Source organism: Echinococcus granulosus, assembly GCF_000524195.1.
Source record: "Echinococcus granulosus chromosome Unknown EG_S00115, whole genome shotgun sequence".
Taxonomy (NCBI): Eukaryota; Metazoa; Platyhelminthes; class Cestoda; order Cyclophyllidea; family Taeniidae; genus Echinococcus; species Echinococcus granulosus.
In genome coordinates, this window is record NW_020170495.1 from 55,592 (window position 1) to 79,699 (window position 24,108).

General features: G+C 38.4%; 2 protein-coding genes across 2 annotated transcripts; one reads left to right on the forward strand and one right to left on the reverse strand. All coding sequences in view use genetic code 11, as the record gives it.

Moving 5' to 3' along the window:
* Positions 1–676: 676 nt before the first annotated feature.
* On the reverse strand, positions 677–11,863 carry EGR_08675 (otopetrin; the record flags this gene model as incomplete). Its single annotated transcript, XM_024497924.1, has 7 exons — positions 677–720; positions 912–1,155; positions 3,549–3,712; positions 4,955–5,150; positions 6,380–6,519; positions 9,713–10,028; positions 11,750–11,863. 7 exons carry the CDS (start codon positions 11,861–11,863, stop codon positions 677–679), a joined length of 1,218 nt encoding a protein of 405 aa, XP_024347649.1.
* A 9,089-nt stretch (positions 11,864–20,952) lies between these two features.
* On the forward strand, positions 20,953–24,090 carry EGR_08676 (hypothetical protein; the record flags this gene model as incomplete). Its single annotated transcript, XM_024497925.1, has 4 exons — positions 20,953–21,220; positions 21,293–21,399; positions 23,122–23,529; positions 23,959–24,090. 4 exons carry the CDS (start codon positions 20,953–20,955, stop codon positions 24,088–24,090), a joined length of 915 nt encoding a protein of 304 aa, XP_024347650.1.
* Positions 24,091–24,108: the final 18 nt, after the last annotated feature.

Here is a 24,108-nt window from a genome sequence, read left to right on the forward strand (position 1 = left end):
GTGTCCAAACATGTCCTCGCAGTCTTTTTAACGAAAGCATAGTAACTGCAAAGTGTACATGAGAAAACTGTTCTTTTCCGTATGTCTATTATTTTCAATAATGTTTCATCACTATGAGAAATGGATGATCATTTCTGAACATGACGGATCTATCTTATAATCAAAGAGTTTAGATTATTTTTGAGTGGATATGTGTCCTAAAACCACAGTTCCCTTAAAGACTACACAGTAATTGGTATGAGAAACCTCTGCGACCCTGTAACCGGGTGGAACCCAGTTGGCAATGCAGACAACCTCTAGTTGCATCCACCGCATGTATCCACTACTTAATGTTAAGAGACTTCACAATTGGTGGAAAACGGTGACGAACATAATAAATGCTGCCATTCAGATGGGTTGGTACCCACCCATTCCTTACGCATGCACTTTTAAATTTCCTAAATTTATAGCCAATTATTAGAGCAAACTGTACTAACAACCACACTAACTTAGCTTCTCAACTATTTAGGGTCCTGGTTTCGAAAACTGGGACGGTGCTATCGTTGTCAGACCTTTAATATTGCATGTTTATGCTTATTTTATTAAAGCCAACCAGTGCGGCTGCGGTATGACTTGATTCGGCCAGTCTGGGGTGAATGGTGACTTAAAAGTAAATTGGCCATTATTCTAAGGATCATCAAACATCATCGCTAAGCTTGTTTACTATTTCTAAGTCTTTCGCTAAACGTAGAATCTGCAACTTCTACCTGAGATAAAGTTGGATCAAAGTTATAGTCTTTTATTTAGTCGAAATTCTGTGTTCTTTTTTACGGCTAACTTTCATCCGACCTTTGGGTAGCTCTTCTTTAAGTACTAGTAGCAATATTCCTATTTAATACAAAAATGAATATTTACAAAAAAGGCGGCTGTACCTGTAATTGGTTCTTGACTCGTCTCCTTTAGAGTAGCATGAGCTGGAACGCCTAAATCCGAAGTGAGTGACTGTTTGGCAACCACTGCATCAGCAAGAGAGCGCATCGTGTTAGTTAAATGTTCTGACTTTTCCTCAGAGGAGACCACCTCTTCCACCACCGTGCTCAACCACTGGCCCAAATTGACAACAGCCATGTGGCTCAAAATGAACCGGATGATGAACTTTTGAACATTGAAGGTCACCTGCAGGTAGAGCCAAATGACAATTGTTTCAGATATGAATGCAACCTTGCACATTCGCCTGTAAAGTGGCTAAGCAATTATAGTGCCGTTTATTGACGCTTTAAGGCGTAATTACAATCAGAAAGAGAAGCTTTAACATGATTCTATGGCATTCGTCGCAGATGACTAAATGACCTACGTTGATTTTAGGGATGTAATTCATGATCTAGGTTTAAAGACCCATTCAGTTAACGAAATATCTATCCATTAGTCGATGCAGGAATCAGAAAGTGTAAGGTAGAAAGTTGAAAATAACTTGACGGTTGATTAGGAGGGTCAAGTGCATTAAAGTGTAAATAAGGGAAAAGTGAGGATGCAAGTTGGGGAGACCATTCCATTTCAAATTCTGCTACTTGATTTTATTTTTGTATGAATTATCTCATATGATGCGTCTAGGGAAAAATTGAGCCTTTTGTAATAAGTGTCCAGTTCTAAGCAGTCTTTGTCCAAAAATAGTTCTATGTAAACATCCAGTGGTACAAAAAAACAAACTTTGTCACCTTGTAAAAGTACGCATGTAACAGAGAAGCATCGTTAATCTTAGATACTCTTCAATATCACTTCAGTGGTGATTCAGTGGGGAAAGTAAGGATTTATGCATACTGAGGTTCAACAAAACGCATAAACAGATGAGGTTTGCTCTAACTATAAGAAAACTAAAATCATGCAGGGTTTTTTGTATTACTGAATCTTTGCAAGAAGCCTCTTTGAATATTTTGCTTTTAAAATCACCACTACTGAAATCCATCAGCGCCCTTGGGAACAAAATCGAGTTTTAGTCGCGTGTACTTCGATCTCGCATTCGTTTCGTAACCGGTCACTTTGTATATGTTTATGGGATTAGGCAACATTCATGAAATGTAATAATGAGCACTAGAAAATCATCATCAGAAAATAAGGCAGATGGGATAGTGCGGCTCTCTTTCACTTCCGCTATCCTATCCCCGAAGTTAGAATCTACGTTTTGCAGTGTGCTCCATGAGGTCATGAGTGATATGATTTCCTGCTACGTGGTTTTGTTTAGCTGCCAAAAGAAGGTTGTTAACGAGTTTCTACAGCTTTGAAGCTCAACTTTTGAAGTGGGACGGGTTAAATCTCCTCCACCATGTTCAGTCAAGAACCCATGACGTAGGGAATATTGTACTACTAGTGCTACGCAAGTATGTGCCCTGTTATTCGTGTAACCAATTGAATAAACCCTGTTAGTTCCAACAGCTTGCAACTAATCTTCGAATTGTGATAAACCAAACTCAAAACAACTGTTTGGTAAAGTGAAACATCCTAACCCCACCAAAATGGACACATAACGCATTTCTCTACTTGCACGGAGATATGCAGAGAAGTGTATGAATTATTAAGACAGAAATGTGGATAAAATGGAATGAAATTGGTAGGAAGTTATGTAGAATCCAAAAGTGGCCGAATAGCCTTTCGAGTTAAGGATCACCTGGACGTAAATTGGCGTGCTATCACTTTCAAACGCATTCGATGCCATGCAATCCTGACTTTGTTAGAGCCACTAGCAAATATTTGTGCGTCAAGAAAAAATATGTGAATATTCAATGCTAAATCAAATTAAGAGTGTTTCTTTGCACACACTGAATTAATGTGGTTGCTGATGCATCTTATCTACTCTTAAAGGAGCCTTCCTGGACGTATACTTTTAATGAAGCCTACGAAAAGGAGAGATTTGATTTGAATTCTTGTAATTTGCTGCACACTAAGGGCTTGTGTTCCCTAAACTTTCACCTTTAACAAAAAATCAAACAAGGAAAGTGGTGGATGGATTGACCTAAATTACCCGTGTACCCCTAGACTCCTACAGTTCAGTCCCTGAAGGAGTGGTGTACAACTCTGGTTGTGCTCCTTCTGGAGCTCTTATATTGTAAAAGTAAGTTTGCCTCCATGCTGGTAGAGCTTGCATTGATGCCTAAATAATACTTATATAAAGGAAAGCTGGCTACTACTGTTAAATTTCGAGATACTTATGGTATAGAGGCCATGAATACCAGTTAGTCATCTATCACTTGTCCTAATCTTACATCGCTGAAGTGAAATAACACTTAAACTAGTCGCAACTATTAAAGGCAGTGGAAAACAGGGGAGCCTGTAAAACATTGCTTTCCTTGAAAGTACTCATAGCCTGGTGTCACTGTGACTACTTCAGTGGCGGGTGATTAAAAGCAAACCATAAGGCTAAGGTTTTACTGACGCCATCCGAGGCAATAGTATACTTGCTTGAACACGTTGAACAGATTAAATATTTTGCCCACTAACATGCTTGGGTTCTGCCTACTGAAAAACCCAAGTGATCAATTAAGTAGTGCATTATTTAAGTAATCAGGCAAACTTACTCGGTGGTACTTGAAGAGAAAGTAGGTCTGCCAGAAGATGTAGATAGCGTGGATCACATTCAGAGGGATCCAGAGGATACTATGACAGGTTCTTTCACTGTTTACTGCACGGAATTGATCGGCCACACGAAAACCGTCCATAATCATGACACCAAATCCAAACACTAAATCGTGTAGATAAGATAGTGCCTTAATTAAGCGATGAAGCGGAGTAAGGTCTGTAATTAGTAAGAAACAGGGATTTCGTGCTATGGTGGAGGTGATGACATTAATTTCCGACTGCAAAATACATGGCTATTTCCTTTCCTAGGTCGATAGTCATCTAACAAAGGTTGTGACCACATTATTGGAGTAATTTTCATATACTTAATAAACAGTAATATCTCTATTTATTAAAGTGGGATGCCGTTATATGACAAAAGATGTTCATCATTGCCTAATTCGTATGATGTTTTTTAACACTTAATTTCATATTTTTAAGCAAAACGGCATCGAGCTTTTAGTTCTTTTACAGAACTAAGTTGATAAATTAACATTTGTTAAGTGTAAAATGTAAAGCGGTAGTTCCGTCTATTCGCAAATCATTAGTGTAAGAAATTCAGAGGAATAGAGGCATTGTCCTCACTTAGGACTCGAAGGTCCCACCTATCTGAAACAAATATCCTTTTTGACAATGGAATCAAACTTGTCGGAACTTGAATTAGGAAAACTTTTAAAAATTAATCATAGTTTTCGATTCATTAATTTAGCCGTATGCGATGGGTTTGCATTTTACTTTATATCTTTACTTAAACTTAGATGTCAAAATCTTATTTTCACTGGTAAACTTAACCAATAAATCCAGGTGACACTGCAAAATACCGCGATTAGTTATGAAAAAGTAACTTTTAACTATCTAGAACAAATCATTATCATTACTACACCATAGATCGGCTAGTTGGAGAAAGTCTTTATCAGAAACAAGTATATTAGCCCTTACAAAGCATTCATAATTTAACTCCTGCTGCTCTTGCATCTTAAGCCAAATTTTTCTTCCACAATCAAGTTGTACATTTAACCTGGCTGAAAATAAAATTCACCTTTTTGATTTTTTTAAATACACTCTATTAAATGTGCCATTTTCGCAAGTGTATAACTACTGGTCTAGAATGACTGTTTTTCATCAATCTCATTGAAATTACGGAGTCGCTTTCGCTTCTGTGTGTCTTGAAATGAAGAATCGCCTAGCAAGTAACTACACGAAAAGATCTGGATAATCTAAGGTCATTTGCTATGTGTGTTTACCTCAAAGGAGGTATGGTATTCATTCAAGCTGGAGAACGGTCAATTCCCTCATTGGTGGCTTGCTAAGATGATCCCCCTGCAAGGGTCACATTATCATCAGCACCAGGCAGATGTAAACTTACCCACAGTACCCAAACGAAGGTAAAGATTGATGCCCTCTGAATTCTGTGTGTAGGGTGGATTCTTTTCGCTAATTATTCCAAACGTGTCTCCAAACATCCTTCCTATATGCGCCACACTTCGTTCAGCCAAGGATTTGGCGCCTGGCATCCCCGGTTTTGGCCGTCGCAAGGATTGAGCGTCACTTGATCCGCTGGGCTTCAAAGTTAATGCACGGTTTATTCAATCAACTTTATAAAAATTGTTTATATTTACAGCAAGTAGATGGATTTACTCATAATGTCAATGTACAAAGAAGTATTATAAATTAATATATGTAGACTAGTAAATGGCCAAAACTGACTATTTTACTCTTGAAATTTTGCAGGAGAATTTTATTATTGGTAACTGTTTATTAGCCCAAAAAATGAAATGTCAAAACTACCACAATGACAAAGGTGTTAGAGCTGAACACATTTAGTCTTTGTGCTTCTTGACTTATGAGTAGTGACATCTTTGATATCTTAACCTTGTGTGGCATGTCGGACCCCCTGTCACTTTCAACGCTGTGCTTGTAAGACATTCAAGGCCTTGGAATGAATCGGAAGAAGCGTTTGCTGCGAACACAAAGCATGTAGGATATCCTTAAATTCTTGTTACGAAACCATTCACACAGTAATTGTGACATCGTAGTTATAAAATGGGCTCGTGTTTATCAGTAGTAATTGTGTACAGGAATTTGCTTTACATTTTAGTATGATTTGCACGAAATTCCATAATAAAGGTCATTATTAATGTAACTAGTTTTATTTTAACTTTAGGGCACTATGTTTCATGCATTCACTGGCTTTTCTCCGTTTATTTTTTATCAAAATAAAGCTTAATTTACTCCATTTGGACTGATAAAAGCTAGCTTTACAAAATGCAGCTAAAAATTTTGTCTTATTCTTTTGCTTCTTGTAAAGAAAGGTCATTGTGCTATGCAAAAGTTAACATTAAGATCTCCATCCCTAAGGCTTGAAGCTCTTAAAAGCGCAGTCAGTTGCCAAAAAAAACACAAAACTGTTTTCACTAAAAGGTTTTACTAATGCGATGACCTAACTAATGCGAACGTAGACATGTAGGTTTAAATTTGACATAATATTTTATTTATATTGATGTGAAGGCTAGTTCTTACAAATTGTTTGAATCCAGTTGGTGTGATGTGAATGAAACACCAGCAAATGCAGAGAGGAGAAGTAACTCACCCATTAAACTCTGTTTAAGGGCAATACCCAAAGGAATTTCAAGAAAATTACGTGATTCAGTGCACAAAAGAGCACCTTCAAAATGCCTTAACATTTGTCTTTAACAAAATTGTATCTTTAATTCAGCAACAAGTTTAAAGGAAATCTTAGTGTACCTAGCAAAAGGACATAAGAACAAAAGAGTTGTAAGCGTCCATTTACCTGAAGGATTACAGTTTTAGCTGGTAGCAAAGTGTAGCCTGTTCCACATTGGACGGAATTTCTTGAATTGCTGAGATAGGAGTCGCTTTTTGGCATCTGTTCGTGGATGGGGGCAAAGTTATTTACAGAAGATGCCAAACCTTGGAAAAAAAAAGAAGACAAATTTTAATACCAATGTCTGGAAAAAACCTACAAACAACATTAAAATTGGGAATGCTGACAAAATGTTTGTAAACACAACTTCAGTAAAAAATTATACGTTGATTTTGCTGAAATATTAAGATTGCTATTTTCACAGCACTGGTTGCTCTGAGTTCTGTCGTTTAATCATTTTCAAACGCCATCTTTCGACTGAAAGTCATAAAGTTGGATTCCAAGAAAGTCTGTCTAAAATTATTTCCTCAAATTGTGTGCTAAAAAATATCTTATTGGCCTTTGAAATCTACCGAAAGCTCTAAATTTGCCTTCTAAAGAAGTTGTAAAACAAGATTCACAATTGGAATGGAAGCAAATGCTGTGCGTTTGTTGAATCATTTTCAACATTTACATCCAAAGAACGCTTTGGATAAGTCGGAAGTCAAAATACCTAAATATTCGAAAATGCACTCTAAAAGTATTTTTGACAAGTTTCTACATTTTTGCGGCGAACTCTAAACATAAATTCCAAACATTTTTCCACGAAATTAAGAGCAAAAGGTCCGCCTTTTCGGAGATGATAGTTCAAGAGTTATATCGGAGAATAGCGGAATTGCGATCTCCTTCCTAAATCGTCATGTTGACATTCTGCTTCATATAAAATTATTTCGCAGATGCATACATTTCTGATGATATATAATTTGAGCTCAGGTCTAACTTTAAGTTAAAAAGGAAAGGATGAAGTTGATTATACGCACAAACTGTCTATCAAGCTATACCAGCACCTCAGTCTCCACAGGTTACATTTGTGCTCTGCAGTATGGCTCTAGGACCCTGTCGGTAGCCTCCATGCCCCTCTGTATGTTATTAATGTAATCTCTCGTAATAATTTGGCCTGGTATGATTTCGGCGAGAACCCAGGAAGCTACATTGATAGCAGAGACAAGCAAATGGGACCAAAGTGCAAAAATATTCTGATTCCCAAGACCGAATGATAAACCTTAATGTTTTAGAAGAAAGGCCTCTACTGCCATCGAGTGAAGCCGCTAAGAAACTCGACATGGGGCATTGAAAATGTCAACTACCTTTGGCTTCTACTACAAGTCCACGTTCCACAAGAATGCTACAAGTAACTAGGAACCGTCCATTCTGGAGCCGTCTGCTGTATCTATATAAAGATGTTGAAAAGATTAACACAAGTGACATTTCCACTAGATCAACTGAATCTAAATAAATGGCTAGGCAGAACTAAAATGAGATGCAGGTGGCAGAGATGCAAATATTAGCCCCGCAAGTCTGCTCCAAATCGAATCTTCTTTTAAAGACTATAATGTTTTTATTAACTTTTCCTCTGCAAATGTTTGCTATACAAAATTCCTTTGTTGTAGAGCACCGACCGGTCTTGAGAAGGATAAGGTCGATGTATTTCTCTTTCCTCAATCTGTTCACAAGAAGGACAAAGCTATATGCGGTGCAATTCTTGTGATATACAAGTGAATTTGGAGTTAAGTGCTTTCTTGTATGCAAAGGGTTTCGATACTTGAAGTTCCTGTTTTGGAAGTGATTTTTAAAGCGACAACATAGGAGGATGACCAAAGGAAGGGCAGGAGATGACATTCAAAGGAAGAGAGAGAGGCTTTGTTCTGACTTGGAATTTTGTTTATTTTCTAGCATTTGTTTTAACAGTTTAATTGCAGGTCCGATTTGGTCAATGTGGGTTGTGCTTTCAGTCCGCGGCATGCCTTCCAGTCCCTACTTTGACTCATTACGACTTTGACGAGCGCCTGGGACGCTGCCCACAAGGGTAGAACACACAAAAGCTTCGTAGAACAACGATGTAGTGGTAGAAATTTGTGAGAGAGCCTACTTCAATAGGCCATAAATCTTGGAAAGCAGCGAAATTCGCAGCTTGTATATCCGAATGCCAGTCGCAGATTTCAGAAAAATGTATCCCATTCGATTTAATGATTGAACAACAGAGCAATAATACGTGTTCTTTTACCATTGACAGAGAATAATTTAAAACAGTTAAGATGGGAAATCATCAACAAAACGAGGCAAGTGGTACGAAATTAAAGAATGGTGGAATCAACTGTTGTGGCTTTTGCGTTTGGACACTAAAGGGTGCTGCTTGAAAACTATTTCATTTAGACACAGTAATGGGTTTGCTATTTCCTTTAAAGATATGTGCATTTTCGGTTTCTCCCCCTAAAATCATAACCTCTACGAATACGTTTAACAGTATCTACGGCGACATTCGATTATTACCGCATTTGAAGCCGCAAGTCCATTCTTTTTCACTTGGAATCCTCGAAGGTGATTTGCTTGCTTGACCAATTTTGGGATGTGAAAATTCCAACGCCGTTTCTGATCACGAATCTGTGAAGTGGTCAGCAATTAATCCACATGACGCCTTACAGAAAGTGTGATAGATGTGAAGAGCTCTTTTTGTCATGCGTGTCATTTGGCACCCATTGGCTTAGCAGCTTTTACGACCATCCCATTTGCTTAAAGTGCAAAGAAACTACCTCACAACCTTTCATATTTTAATATTTAGGTATTTTAGCGCATCTATTGTAACTCTTAATTTTGCAGTGTCATTAAGAGTAGAGGATGCGCCTGCCTGTGACGAACCTTTGGGTCACACATCAACAGAATCAACTTTTAAAGCCATTTTTGGACGATAAGTCATTCTGTTCCCTCATCTTACTTTCATGTCAAATAAATTTAAACAGGAAGCTTTTCGCTTTTAAAATATAAGTCGGTAAAGCAGACAAGTTTAAAATCACATTCATCAAGTTAAAAGTCGGAGCAGAATGGTAGAATTCCTTGTGGTTGATAGACTGACGCATGCCTGTGCCTCGTAATCCATTAATTTGGAGGACTACAAGTTACGACGAGTCATTGTAAAGACCCATGTTTAAAACCGAATCTTCTGGCGTTAACTTAGAATTAGTACTGTGTTATTTTAAAAGGAAATTTACCACTTTTGTTATCTTTGCATCAACTGGATGATTAACCCTGATGACATTGAAAGAGCGATTATAACGAGTGTTTTCATGGTTTCCAAATTAAAATCCTTTTATTTCTAGGTCTGCATGTTTTAAGACTTTAGATTCCCTACCATTTTGTTTGATCATTGGAATGTTTGATTTCTTTTTGCAACTTGAAACAGCAAAAGAAAGCGCACTAGCTTACCATGTACGGGGGTTGAAGTAGGGTTGCTCTCGTGAGATACTTCCTCAGTGCTATCCTCTGTTTGGATAGAGGGACTCATACCATCTGGTGGACTAGTTGGAATGGCAGCTGGACTTTCGTTAGATCCATTTTCTTCATCCTCATCATCCTCCTCATCCTCTTCATCAATGTGATTGTCAGTATTGTTTTTCAAACCCTGTACCAACCTCTGGCGTAGCCTTTCGCGCCGTTGCATCTTTCGATTGTAGTAGATCATCAGAGCTTGCAGATAGGCCATCGCAGCGATAGACATTGTGAATTGAATAAGTTGGAATACCTTTACAGATCAAATAAGATATGCAGCCAGGGTAGGGGTTAGAAAGGGCATCTCTTCCGTAGACGAACGTTTATCATGGATTGTCTAAGTTGAGGTTGGAGACGCTAACAGAACATTTTTGTTATCCTGTTACTCTGCTGTAATGTTGTGTTTTAGGGGAAGTTGCTTTGTACTTTAGACATTTGGTCAGTCCCTTTTTTTTGTGAAATTAGGGATACTATAGGTAATGACTCTGAAATAAATTGCCCTTCATTAAAAGTAACATTCGTTTGTAGATGCTTTTCGTTATCACTCACTACATTCCCAGGGTATGTGTTAGATTTTGCTCAAAAAGACATCACAAATCAAAAACGCCAGTCAAAAAGTTTAAAAAAACGCAAATTTTGAAGCACAGAAGAGCATTTATGTTGAAGCTAACGATATGATATTTTTCCCATATGTTGCTTTGGTTAGGAAAGATCCTTGATACATTTACTTGTAAAGAAAAATGAACCATAAAAAACCTGTTGATAGATTAGTTCTTATGGCTCCCTAAGTTTTCTTCTTCCATACCGAGACGAGTTTATGCATGAAGTGTGACGCCGCATTGGCAGTAGAAGCAAGCACACAGGTATCAACTAAAAAATACTCCTGAGCTTGTTGATTCGCTAATAAGGATGGGTAACCTAATCTGTTCAAATCCACCAAAGGGGCATCCGCTTTGGCAAACCCAACACTTAAAGTTCTACAGGACTACTGCTAGTGAAGCAAGACCAGAATGTTGATTTGAAACTCACTTAAAGTTCTGTCAATTCTGGAGTCCACGCGATCCCCTGTTACTCCTCATATGGTGATGGAAATAGGTCACTTTAAATGATTTCCTTCCAAACCCATGGCAGAAATTACTACTAATAGTTTGCATTTTCCTCGTGATGCGATACCAGCACAGCACCCTGAGTTCTACCTTGGAGTTTATTTGAATTCTTTACTGCCGAATTGGAGAGGTGACTACTTGTATAGCTGGAAATGACTACCAGTAAATTGCTTGTTTGATTCTGTGTTTAATTCCGTGAGCTTGGTAGCCGTCGTGGTGGGATTACTGAACTGGAATGCGTATGACTTCCTAGGTTTTCTTAACTGCATTTACAAACCACCCCCCTACACACACATGCCAAATCGAGGTTTCAAAAATGTCTTCAAGGGCATGTTTGCTGTTTTGTAAACAAAACTATGACAATTCAAAAATGGTAACAAAATTGTTTTAAACCTAACCGTAAATAAAGTTAAAGTCTTTGACGAAGTATAAAAACCTCAGGTGTAGTAGATGCAATTGTAAAGGTTGAGCATTTTGTTTAAGGTTGTGTTTTGAACTGTAAGGATTAGATATTAAAATTATTCCAAAAAGGTTATCCAACGATAATGAAAATTCTGAGGTCCAAAAGTGATTTGTTTTGAAGTGAATATAAAGGTGATTATAAGTGCTCAAAATAGAACCAAACTAACTGCTGATGCAAGTAGAAGTTCAAAACCTACCTACTGATGGATCTACTGAATTCGCTCACTTTTATTCCAGTTACTTTGTTATCAATCAAGCACACTTTAAATGCATGTTTTCGTGCACCAATTCCTAATCTCAATGGCCTAGCATCACCTTTTGTTGTAATAGGCACAGTTGTAAAATGCTAAAAGCGAGGGAAAAAATGAAAGGGTCTTTGGTACAATGCTAACACTTTCTGACCAACCTCGAAGTAGAACTTATGTTCTACATATTTTGGAGGTCCAAAAGCATCGATGATGGGGAGGACGAAGGAAGCTACTCCCTCCGCAATCGCAGAGAGGAGCAGAAGTGAGGACATAACTGAACTTCTAAATGAAAACCGTTGTTTTGATTTTTTTGTTCATTAGCGGTCACCCTGGTGCGTTTTTGGATGCAACTTTACCTCTTGTCCTTTATTTCATAGTCGGCAAAGGCGACACTGGGCCGTCTAGACAAAAAAGGAAAATCGGTGGGGTAAAATCAGTGTTTGTTTCCTATTAGTAGCTTTGAGGAGTTTTTTTATTTTGCATATTTTACATAGGTCAGAGAAAGCAATTAAGTCTACAATTTTTCACATACGTGGTTTGAACAAGGCTGTTTCATTGTTAAGTTTTTTTAATGCACTAAACTTTTACTTATATCCTCATCAGAAATCTAGGGGATAAGGTGAATTTTAACAAAGGCGTTACATCCCCGTGAGCTGAGTGAAAACCATAAAATGCTCTGTGAAAGTTGGGTGGTCAGATGTGTCACATGGGAGAAAGTGACTGACAGGCGGGCCACTGCATACGTACAAGAATGCGATGACAGTTTGCAGCATTTTAGACATTAGTCGTAAATAGTCAGTTGTTTCAAGCAATAGTCAGCGTTGATGAGTAGTAGACATTTAAGATGGTAACTCTTTAATTGATTATGGAACGATTTCAAAACACGGTTAAATTTTAAGTCCTGAAAATCACGTTAAATTTGCTGTCTGATACAAGTTTCATACGATACGAGGAAGAATAGACTAAGAATTAGCGGATCTACCGTCTCCTTGCAAGTTAGCTAATGATATACATGCTTGTATCATCGCAGTCTTAGTTGGTCCCGTTCACTTACTCAAAGGCTACTTCCTTGACAGTTTCCTGTACCACCACGGTCAGTACTAAATCTGCATATTCTTCGTTTATGTACTCCAAATACGTAATTTAAAAGTGATGGAGGATCGTTTTCCCTTTTCGCAAGATGCTGGCTGGGGTAATTTCAGCGGAATAAATTCATAGAGCAGTCGAAGTTATACGAGCTTCACTGTTTTGGACAAACTAGTTAGTAAAAACGCGATGGATGTCTGGGTGGATGGATAAAATGAATGGATGGATATAGGGCGGAAGGGTGAAAGGATGGATGGATACGCGGTTAATAGATGGATACGGGATGGATGGATAAATTATGAATGGATTGAGGATTGATGAATGAATGCAAAGGTGAGAAGCATTGTGGACATATTTTTGGAAATGCACAATATTTTCAATCACATATTCTTTCTAGACTTTTGATTGACTTGGCCTTTTGCCGAAAAAAGAATAAATTAGTCTCCACCATGACATCTGCCCTCCTTGATTTACCATTTACCTATTTGTTAGAGGTTACTTTTGGGCGGGCGCATCTTACCTTTGTTTTAATTGGCTTGTATTCCATACTATGTGGCTAAATGTCTATAAAATTTATTGAATTTCTCCAGAAAAGAGCTGTAAGATTATGATGTCTTGACCCGAGAGAACTTCAAACCCTAGCTAAATACCGCACAAAGCAGTGCTTTGATATTCTAACTATGTAGTCTCTTAATAATGCAACGAGGACCTCACCGTGGATGTCCAGGTGTCTATCCGTTCACTTAGCTGTAACCAATCATTGAAAAAATTTCAGTCTTTTTAACACCATAGAAAAAAACTCTTAAAAACCAATCAGAAAAGACGCGACTTAAGTATTTGTGTTTCTTTTGATGAGGAAACAACTTAGGTTACCTACGCGATGTTGTTTCATTCACACTTTGCGCAAACCTATGACTTTATAATCCGTGTTTTGAGAGGTTTAATGAGGTTATGGTGAGAGCTCCGCGACACTAAAATGTTTACTTGTGTTACTTTATGCATACTTAAAACAAATATGACTTTGTCGTTGGTGTTGTTGCTGATTTCCAAAAGGTGTTAGTTAAAGTTGGCTTTCAAACAGTATAGAAGGGATGACTAAAATAAACTATTGTTAAGGAATTTGTGAATTGTTTTCAAAATGTCATAAAAATTTATGACAGGATAGCAGGAACAGTGACACCCACACAATCGTCATGCTGATCAGACGTGCTACTCGAAAGGAATCAAAGAGTTGAATTTAAAAGCTTATCACAATTATTTTCCACTCCAGCTCTTGGTTACACTATATGGTCATGCCAAATGGGGTTTATCCATTGCTCCGCACCTTCACCTTCGACTTTTGAGGCGTTTTTTTTGAGAAATTATGGAATAACCCACTGTTGAAGGATTCATTAGGGCTACATTACCACTCCATAGGGAAAAGTGTAATCCTTCACTATTAAGTAGTGTTGACAACAAATGACACATTGTCATAATGCAGGTAAATTGCCGCCAATCTTTACAAGTGGGGATAATTTGGTACCGTTTTACTCAATGGTGGAAATGAAAGATTGAGATGTCCAAATAGTTGAAGAAATAATGACTGTCCATCAATTTGGTTTTGGTGCATGAGGTTTTCAGCCATTGTTTAAATCAACCTAGCACTGGGAGATGTGTCTCAAAACTTGAAACGTTTTGAACACCTTGATTTGCTTAAAATTTTGCCAAACCTCAAGGAATTTAGTAAATATTCCGATTTTACTTATTCTGAAAGTAATTAAGCTTATCCGGGCTATCTAAAGGCGTGCATCCACTTTTCCACCGAATAGAGTGACCATTTCGATTTGTCGAATGCAGGAGAACTAACCATCCATAAAATGCAAAGCTGTCGATATATTCCGTTGTTTCCGCCAATTTTAACCCTTAGTTAACTTTCCATTTTTATCAAATTCCATTTTAGGGTTCTGAAAAACTCTGACACCTTCAGATTGACACGGAAATCACAAATTTTGATCAGGACCCATCTAGATAAAACGTTTTCGGTGGTAATTGATGTGTTTAAAATGTGTAGGCTATTCAAACAAAAAGGTTGCTTCTGTCCTTAAAATCGACAGAGCTTTGCACCAAATTATTCCATGAGCAGATCCAAATTTTTGTTCAACCATTTACATGCAAGTAATTTTAGCACCTTTATTGCGTGATCATACGAATCAGCAAAGTTGTAAGACTCTAAATTTGAAGATGCATTTGCAATACATTTTTTTATTACTTAAAGTTGAGAAAGAAACTAACTACTGGGTTTACTAAAAGGATTCTATTCTATGCGTAGAGGCTATCATTGACACCCATTGGAAGCACAGACGTCTCAGTAGAGCAGTGTGCTCTGCTTACTAGTAAAGTAATAAAGTATTAATTCTTCATACCCTGCACATTTTAAACAAATTGTTACTTTTTAGGTGCTTTGGTACTCTAATGCTCCGCCTTAATAAAATATGGCAAAAATGGGATGGAATGCAATCTACATCATGTACAATAACATGAGCCTTGCTAGCGGATTTTTTGGGTTAAGTGAAACAAACAAAGTTTATTTAAAGTCTATTCTTTTCAAAAAAGGCTAAAAAAGTAGGTAAATTAAATGCTTGCCTTTTATGGGGTCTTCCGTTGGAATGTAGCCTATGAATTTGTTTTAAACCTCTGTGCCCAAATTCCTCCAACGTCCCCAGTCTTCGTCTAAATGACTTCTGCAGTGTATTCCACTTTTGTGATCTCATCGAGGGATGCTACAACACAACTAAACTGAGCTGCTGCTGTGAAGGCGACTTCTCATTGTACTCCACCAATAAATAACGCTACAGGCCTTTGAAATATGCAATCATTTCACGGAATGAAGCTACTTAATCATCTGATCAGAGGGTGGTTTACAAACCGCAGATCAATCAACAAGGTAGGCGAATCGGTGACTTTCAACCATGCCTTTGATATAGTTGTCTTAAGTCATATTTCGAAGCAGTCTAACGGAAATTTTGATATTTAGGTTAAAATAATTCGTTGACAAATCGCTTTTTTGCGGGAATGTAGTACACCCTTTTAAAAGGCGCCTTTTAGAAACTGTGAAAACGTAAAAAGTTGTTCAGTGACCGCAATAGGAACACCTGGTTCTTTGTGGGATATGAAACCAAAAGGAAAAAAATTTTTTCCCACTTCATTTTCGGGATTTTACCATAACAAAACGTCAAAAATCCCCTCAAATTTAATGCCATTTTCTTGAGGTGTCGCCTATGCAATAGATTGCTTTTTTTCGGGGAATTTGGATCGTATTCGTCGATTGGTGCTATTAAGCAAAAGCTCCACAGCTACTCAAAGAGAGAAAATGTACTTCCCTGTAAGCTTTTCTACGACGTTAAAATGCTGCTCATTCCCACAATTACATAGTGGAAAACTTTGGCTGTTTAAATAGACTTTGTGCTTTTATTACGCAAATAACTCCTTCCCGTCGTGGTTCGTGTTTGGCACGTCATCCACCAGAGGTCTCAGATGCTGATCGACAGCCATCATCCGATGTTTTGTTGTTTTTGTACGATACGATTTGTCATTAACTTTTTTGACAGGCTCAAATGGTACTCGTAACTAAGGAAAAAAAACTCGAATATTCTCAGACCAAGAATATCATGCAAATGATTGGTTAACGCTCAACCAATTGCCTTGCGACATACGACAGGATTCAAACATCATAAACCCGTAAATAACGCAAATCATTTGCTTACAAAAGTCGGTATGGGATGATAAACTTGAGAGTTCTTCTTTTCACAGTTCATTGAAAAAATATTTGAAAGTAACGCACTCTAGTTATATAATTATTTGCAAGTCATCCGATTTTTTTAAACATGTCCTGCTGTACTTCAAATGCGACAAATAAGTGGCAAACATTTTACTAAATTACATCTAAACTTCGGAGTGTACTACAAGAAAGGTGTGTTTTATAAGCCTAATGGAAGAATAAACCCTGTAAAACAATTCTTGGGATGGTGGAGTGATGTACTCAACCGGTGGGCATTGTCATTGCCTATATGCGGCTTTTTTGACTTTAAGAATAAAATTTGGTCTCAGCTTAGGAAAATGAAGTTCATGGGAAGGCGTAGATGATATTCCAGGGCTTTTTCATAGATCGAATCAAATGGACACTACCCTCGACATACCAATGGGACGATGGACTGAGAGACTTTTCAATCGAAAAGTTAAGGCATCATTATTTGCCACATCAATGAGGTGAAAATTTTGGATTGTGCTTTAGTATTATTATTATTAATAATTCATAAATAAGGAAATTTGCCTTGCATTCCTCTTAAAATGGGTCATAAACGGTCACGAAAAACAACAGGAGGTGGAATTTTCCCCTGTGACATTTTACGGCTCAAACTGGCATGAAATCTGCCAGATGGTAAAAGGGAAGGGTCTTTCAACAAACGTCTCTCCTACCTCATGTAATTTTACGCAGTTTTATTCTAAAGGTATGGTCAGAAAAATGGTGAGAATAGTGGTTAATTGTCACATATATAAGTCAAAATGGATCCAAATTCACAATTTTATCGTCCTAATGGGTTTATCTTCTAAATGCCATCACGGGTGATGCACAATTTTGGCTTCGTCTGACACAAAAAAAAAATAAATTTAAAAAGGGGAAACCCTTTGGATTCCATAATAAATAGCTGAGGAGATGCAAAACTTCACCGTTTGGGCATCTCCAATGAAAGGAACTCAGTAACAAACGGATTCAAGGGAAGTTTCAAGCAATTTGGAGGTATCTCCTTAGACTGCGATAGGTGGGGGCCGTTGAGACTCTCTTCTTCAACAGGCAGTCTTACTAGGGTTGCTAAAACTTCACTTTTAGGTGTCAAGAGCCATCCTGTGTTTGAAAAAACCGCACTTAAACTATCACTAATACTTAATTTGTTTAAATAAACTGAATTTTTTACGTCGCAGCGCTTGTGTGTTTGAAATTTTGGTACAGTAGGAAAAAATGTCTTAATGTCTGTTTCACCTTTTGCATATCACTGACAATTCTCGAGCTGTACTTATGGAAAGATCTAAACAAGTTAGCCAGTAGCTAGGACAAACATTCCTCAAAACATTTATTTTTTTGTTATTTTTGTGGGTAATTAGAAAGTAAACTTATTGCTTAACGTTCGAATTTATTTGCTGCCTACAAGGGCCCCACTAAAAATAGTTAATGTGCTCTCTCAATAACACGAGACTTCCAGCATTGCATAATTTTGTAAGAACATTGAGTAATATATGAGTGAGATAATTTTGTAGTATTGAGAGTAAAAAGATTATCTGTAAGTGAAACCACTATCTTCAACCCTTCCACATAATGTCTATGTGTGTGTGTTTGAACCGGGACACATCTGGGCATCCTAATGTGCCATTGTGATACCTGTTTAATGGAATATCATCAAATAACCTGGAAGCGGGAGCTATACCACATGTTACCAGAGGGATCCGACTGCGTCGAACCCCCAAGGGGAGACTTTCTTATGGTGGGCTCATGAGTGTGTTTATTAGTTAAAAATGGGCAGGTAGTTTGAATTAATGGGTATCTCAATCAGACGAGTTCTACTGTTGATGCTGGAGATGTCCGGACGTTTTCTTTGTGTGACTAATTCCCCTTACCCCCCCCCCCCACATTATGGTGACCTCGTCTAGTTCCTCCTCATTAATTGAAATCACTGTCACGTGCAAACAAATGTTCAGGGGGTTAATCAAGCCTATAAAGTCAAGTCCAAAATAAGCTACCCTGTGCTTCTGTTATCCATCCACCGACCACTTACACACCCAGCCACTCCGCCAAATAAAGGTCGCAGTATTGGAGGCTATCGCTTGGTTAATAGAGCTGGGGATTTGACGGGGTTCAAACTCACCCCCATAAACATCAGTTTATAACCCTTACGTGCTCATATAAATATGATAAATATAGTTATTAATAGTCTGCAAAATCTGTTATGCGAGACGAGGCGGTTCCTTGTTTCACCCGTACAACGTGATGCGAAATCGACTCTGCTCTAACAACACACCCATTAGGGCTAATGATGGTAATGAAACTGTCAAAATGCACAGAGACAGGAGTGGAGATAACTGTCTCATATCAAATCCGCCTGGTGAACAACAATACTCAGAATTATTTTGACTGCCTTTGCCTTCTACGTGTGGGAACTAAAGATATATCGCTTATTTTAAAAAACATATCTTCCCACGTTTTACCCAAATTACTTTTTTCTCAACCCAACTCAACACTTGACTTTAGTATGATGCAAAGACATTGATAAAATAAAATCAGACCATGTGCCGAGACTTGGATGTTGCTAGACACTCGATATTTATGTAATGCCAGAGTAGATTATACTATCGCATATTGCTATCATTCTAATGCAGAGCGTGAGCTTACAATCCAGGGGATTAATGTCCCAGAAAGGGAAATACCGAACGCACCTCATCATGTAATTATTTTTCCTGTTGAAATGAGGAAAGTCGAGCTTTGTCAATTGCCTCACGAAATGAGGAGCGCGGCGGCCACGCTTCCTACCGAAATCCAAGCGCGACCTTAATAGATTTCTTAGAGCAGTTCCACGTCCCCGAGGCTGCATATTCCACGTTGATGAAATAGGAAGATGAAAGCAAAATAGAAATTGGTTTGAGTTTCTTTTATAGGCACAATGACTGCGCCTACCGATTGGTTAGACTTGAGCACTCACAGTCACACGTGATCAGGAATGAATACATACACCCGAGCATTATCATGCTATGAGCGTTACTAAAATTTGCTACAGTCCGACTCCAGTTGGAAGGAGGCTCGAAAGTTTATTCCCCGAGGCTCCCCGATTTCGGGATATTTAAATGCGTTTAACGATAACTTCAACAACATAACTGCAAATGAAATAAATCTCAGCTCATTACAGATAGTAAAATTGCCTACGATCTGTAATTATTCATATATATATAAAAAAAACAAATAAACCGCTCTAAAAGGTCCTATATCCTGTAGAATGGAGCTGGCTGATATGCCCTTGTTGTAAAGTAAAACCCACCTTCTGCCACTACGTCAAAGGCAATGGGATACCTCAAGTGCAAAGATAATTTTTTTGCCAAATGACTAATTGACTAAACTTAAAGTACAAATTTCTCGAAGGCTGAGCAACTTGTGCACCAATAACAAAGTCCGGCAATGTTAAGAAAAATTTTAGGCTTATCAAGAGGGCTCTAAGCTACCTACATCTCTGATAGGCATAGATGATCATTGATCATTGCAAAGAATTGCTTATAACCGAAAACAGCCGCAATGACATGCCAGTTATAAATTACCAGAATTATTTTAGTGGTTAAATATGTGTTGTTGAACTTTGCAAGCGCTCGCGGGGGTCCGCGTGTTGGAGTCATGCACTTCGGCACGGCCTTTGCCTCATGTTAGTAGGCCCCAAATACCAACTCTTGAGCAGAACATTGTCTTGTTCCGACTTCAGGCATAACTCGGGGAACCATACTATGACATATTCGGATACATTGAAAGTTACCAATAAGAAACAGATGTTTTGAAGTTGATTTCTGTGGTTAAGAGAAACAAAAGACATCAAAATAAAATTGCATAAATGGTCGGCCGATCTGTAAAGGAATTTGCAAGAGCGTTATCAATCACCATATAACCATTGCAAATCAAGTTGCTCTGGCAATATGGAAATTTCATGCAACAATTTTGTCCTATTTGCATCGACAACGCAGAGTTGTATCTGAAAATAAGTAGATAAAGCTATTGAATATCGAGAAATGTGACAATAATCAAACAAATTTTTTACAAAACTGGGCTGGGTGTTGATTAAGTGTCGAATGAAGCACATGGTAAGGCAAATATATGTTTCTTCAATATGCATTATGCTAAAAAAGAAAATATTGCCTTACAAGATCTGCGAAGACAGAATACAGAATAGATAAGCACGTAAACAAAAACTTTCTCAATATCTACACAATAAGCGTCTCAAACTATATTTTCTTTTTTTAAAATTTTTTTAAAAGCAGCTATACTAACTGAAACAAATCAATAACATTTGTTTGTTTGTATCTTTGTTTGAGTTTATTGTTTCGGCCATCCGCACTTTCAACATTCCCTTAGTTATTGTGTGGTTCGGTCTCACAATTTTGGAGGTACTTCTCACCCTTTTTTCATTGTCACTTTGGTTTATCTGAAAAACGTCTACATTTTACAGAATTTGTTGCGTTTGGGTGTATTTTCCGTAGCAAGAGTTTCTTCATGAGTTCGGGAGCTGGTGCGATTCCGCCCAGTGCTACGGATCCCGAGTTAGAGGCCTGGTGGGAGGAGTTTTTGGCTAAAAAGAAGCTTGAAGATGCTCAGGACGAGGATGCCCGCCTAACTTGGGAGACCTGTGCTCAGCGGAAGCTGAAGTTTATACGTGAAGTTCGTCTTCTCACAGATCTTTATGAGCCTATTGGGAAGCAGGTTCATTCCATCCTCTCTGCGGATCATCATCACAGAGGCGAACGACTCTACGCGGAGTGGTGTAGGTTGAATTTTTTATTTTCCACATCATCTTCTAATTTTATCCAACTTGTCCCTCTTTTCTGGTTATTAGGCAAATTTAGAAGGAAAGAGTGCCTCATGGCTTACTATGACAACCCAATTTTCCGGGCGATTTATACGAACTATCGGTTCTTTGGCAGTGCTACAAGCTTTCTGCAGGTACTTCGCCATTATTTGTCGTTTTGGATTCAAAACATCAACTTCTTCCGTATTCCAGTCTACATTTTATATGGAGTCTTCTCGTTTCAATTGTTTTAGTTACTTACGCCACTTTTCTTCGTGTTGCTTCTATATTTTGTACTCTTTGATACAAATGTCACCAAGGTAATGCTTAGTACATCAATGAACGCACCATCGCTTGGGATTATTTATCATCGAAATCACATATATATCTGCATTCTTTGCTAGGTTGTAAAGCTCTTCCATAAGATCATGTAAACTTTTTGCTGTCGTATGCACTTTATTTGAGAGTTAAACACCCTTAATTATGTCGGACTCACTTTTACCTCCATTGTTTCCAAAACATTTTACGCCTTGCATTTGCTCTTTCTTTACAGTCGTAGCATACTGTATGATTGTTGTAATTTTTATGAAAGGTATTTGTTTTGGCCATCTGTAATAGCGTTTGAGGTTTTAATGTTTAACACCGTCCAGGATGTGCCTACTTCTCCTGGATCTCCTTTGGTTTTCGTATAGCTCCCATTTCTTGACTGAGGTTGCTCTTTTGTGAACGCTAAAATATTTGCGTAGTGTCCTGTAGGCCTAACCTTTGTAGCCAGAGTTTAGGATTCCCCTGATCTAATTCCACTTATGCCTAGTTTAATTCTCGCATTCTAATTAACTACTGGCATTTTTGGCATTTTCCTTCCTGGTTGGGGTTCTAAATTAAATTGAGTAAACCTACCACCATTCCGTGTTGTTTTCCCGATGATTCTTCTATGAAACTATAAATTCAATCAATTTGAATAAGTCAAATTTATGCCTGTATTGTTCAATTTTCCATGTTATTGGAACGATATCTTTGAAAGAAAGGCTCTGACAGTTCAATTTTGACCATTTGGGGATCTGGTCTTTGTTCTTTGTTTTGGATGATGGGCAATTTTGTTTAATACTCCCTTCCCCATGAGGAGCCTTCAAGCTAAACTGTAGGCCAGCCTGAACTCCAACGATTAAGATGAGAGCAGGCAACAGTGGAAGTGCCTTCGTGGAATGGCCTGTGGTGATAAGATTTTCCGTGACTTCGGCCATAATTTGTACGGTTTTGAAACGCGTAGATGGGGTATTTTAACGGGACTTTTGTTAGTGACGAATAAAAACGTGGTGGTTCCGTTTCCGACCCGTGGTGATCGTTCTTGTGACCATTCAGTCGGCTTGGAACATCTGGTTAGCATATAACCTGTCGTGAAATTGCAAGAGATAATTCTATTTGTTGTAACAGTGAACACAGTCATTCACGAATATTTGCGACTTCAAGGAGTTGACGCACTTTGGATGCCAAAATCAACACAGTGAGAAGGAGAGTTTTGACAAAGAAGGTCTGAATTTTCGGGACTGCATGGTTACATATAACGAACTCTTGATACATCGATTCGATGACGAAGTGCGGCAGGCTGTTTTCAGATGGTTCATTCGTGATGGCAATTTTCTATTGCTAAATTTCTTTCTAGGTGCTAGGTGAACGCTGGAATACGAGCATAACTGTGGCAGAACTAAGCGTAGTTTCTTCTCTGAAGTGTGTTCTTTCTTAACTATAACAGTCTTTGTTCAAGTCAAGAGGTTTATAACGCTCATCCACGTCTTCCAAGCAGTTTGATGAGCTCTGGATGGTTTGTCAAAATAATCGACTGATGAGGTTCAGAACGTGTATTTCACCTCTTGTAGGCACTTGTAGAACGCATCATTCCGGAGCATCCCGACCTTGAGATCTACCTTCGCGATCACGTCCGTCGCGTAATCAGTGTTGGTGTTGGTCCCGGTACCGACATTGCTGCGTTTCTGTCCTTCGCCCGTTGCCGTGGCTTTACAAATCGTCTAGTCTACTACGCCATTGATCAAAGCGAAGGATGGTCGACCTTCCTCAGCGCATTTGACCGTCACTGGTCCATGGTGCACAACATTTCTGTGTGGTTTAAATCGTGGCGATTTGGCAAACGGGACGATGTCGCTTGTCTCCCGGACGCGGACATGATGGTATTTAGCTTCTCAAACACAACTCTGATGGATAAGGCAATATGGCCGCTGTTGCAGCAACGGTACAGGTTCATCCTCGTGCTAGATGGGATGAAGGATGTAAGTGGACGTGTTAGAAGGTCTTATTACAATTTGCCAATCGGGTCTGGTCTTTGCTGTCAGACGATGTGTGAATGTGCTTGACGGATTGTTTCAATGGTTTGGGACTGTGTGGGGCATAGATTTGGATGTAACAGTGGGTTTGATTAGGGTGGAAAGGCCTAGTGCGGCTGAATTAATCAAGTCTGGAGGAACTAGTGAGTCAGTGATGACCGGATTTACTGATCGCTGAGTGGTAAATTTAATCTAAACTAAATAGATGATCTGGGGATGGGTAGTTGGACGAGCATATGAATTGATACGATAAAACAGTTGAAGTTATGGAGTCTTGCTTAATTAAGTGAATAGGCCGACTGATGTGTTATGCATGGTTTGATGATGATTAGTCCATCGCTGAAGTTATCGCCTCCTTCCGTTTTCCTTTTGTAGATGGTAGTGACGAATTTTGGGGCTGCAGGCTTCTCTGACTTCCGACTATCGGAGAAGACGACCGTCTATTATTACTTTATGGGACTTCCCACCTCTCCACAAAGTTCTGGAGATGCCGAGGCCAAAGAATGAGTTCTATAATTCTTCGTT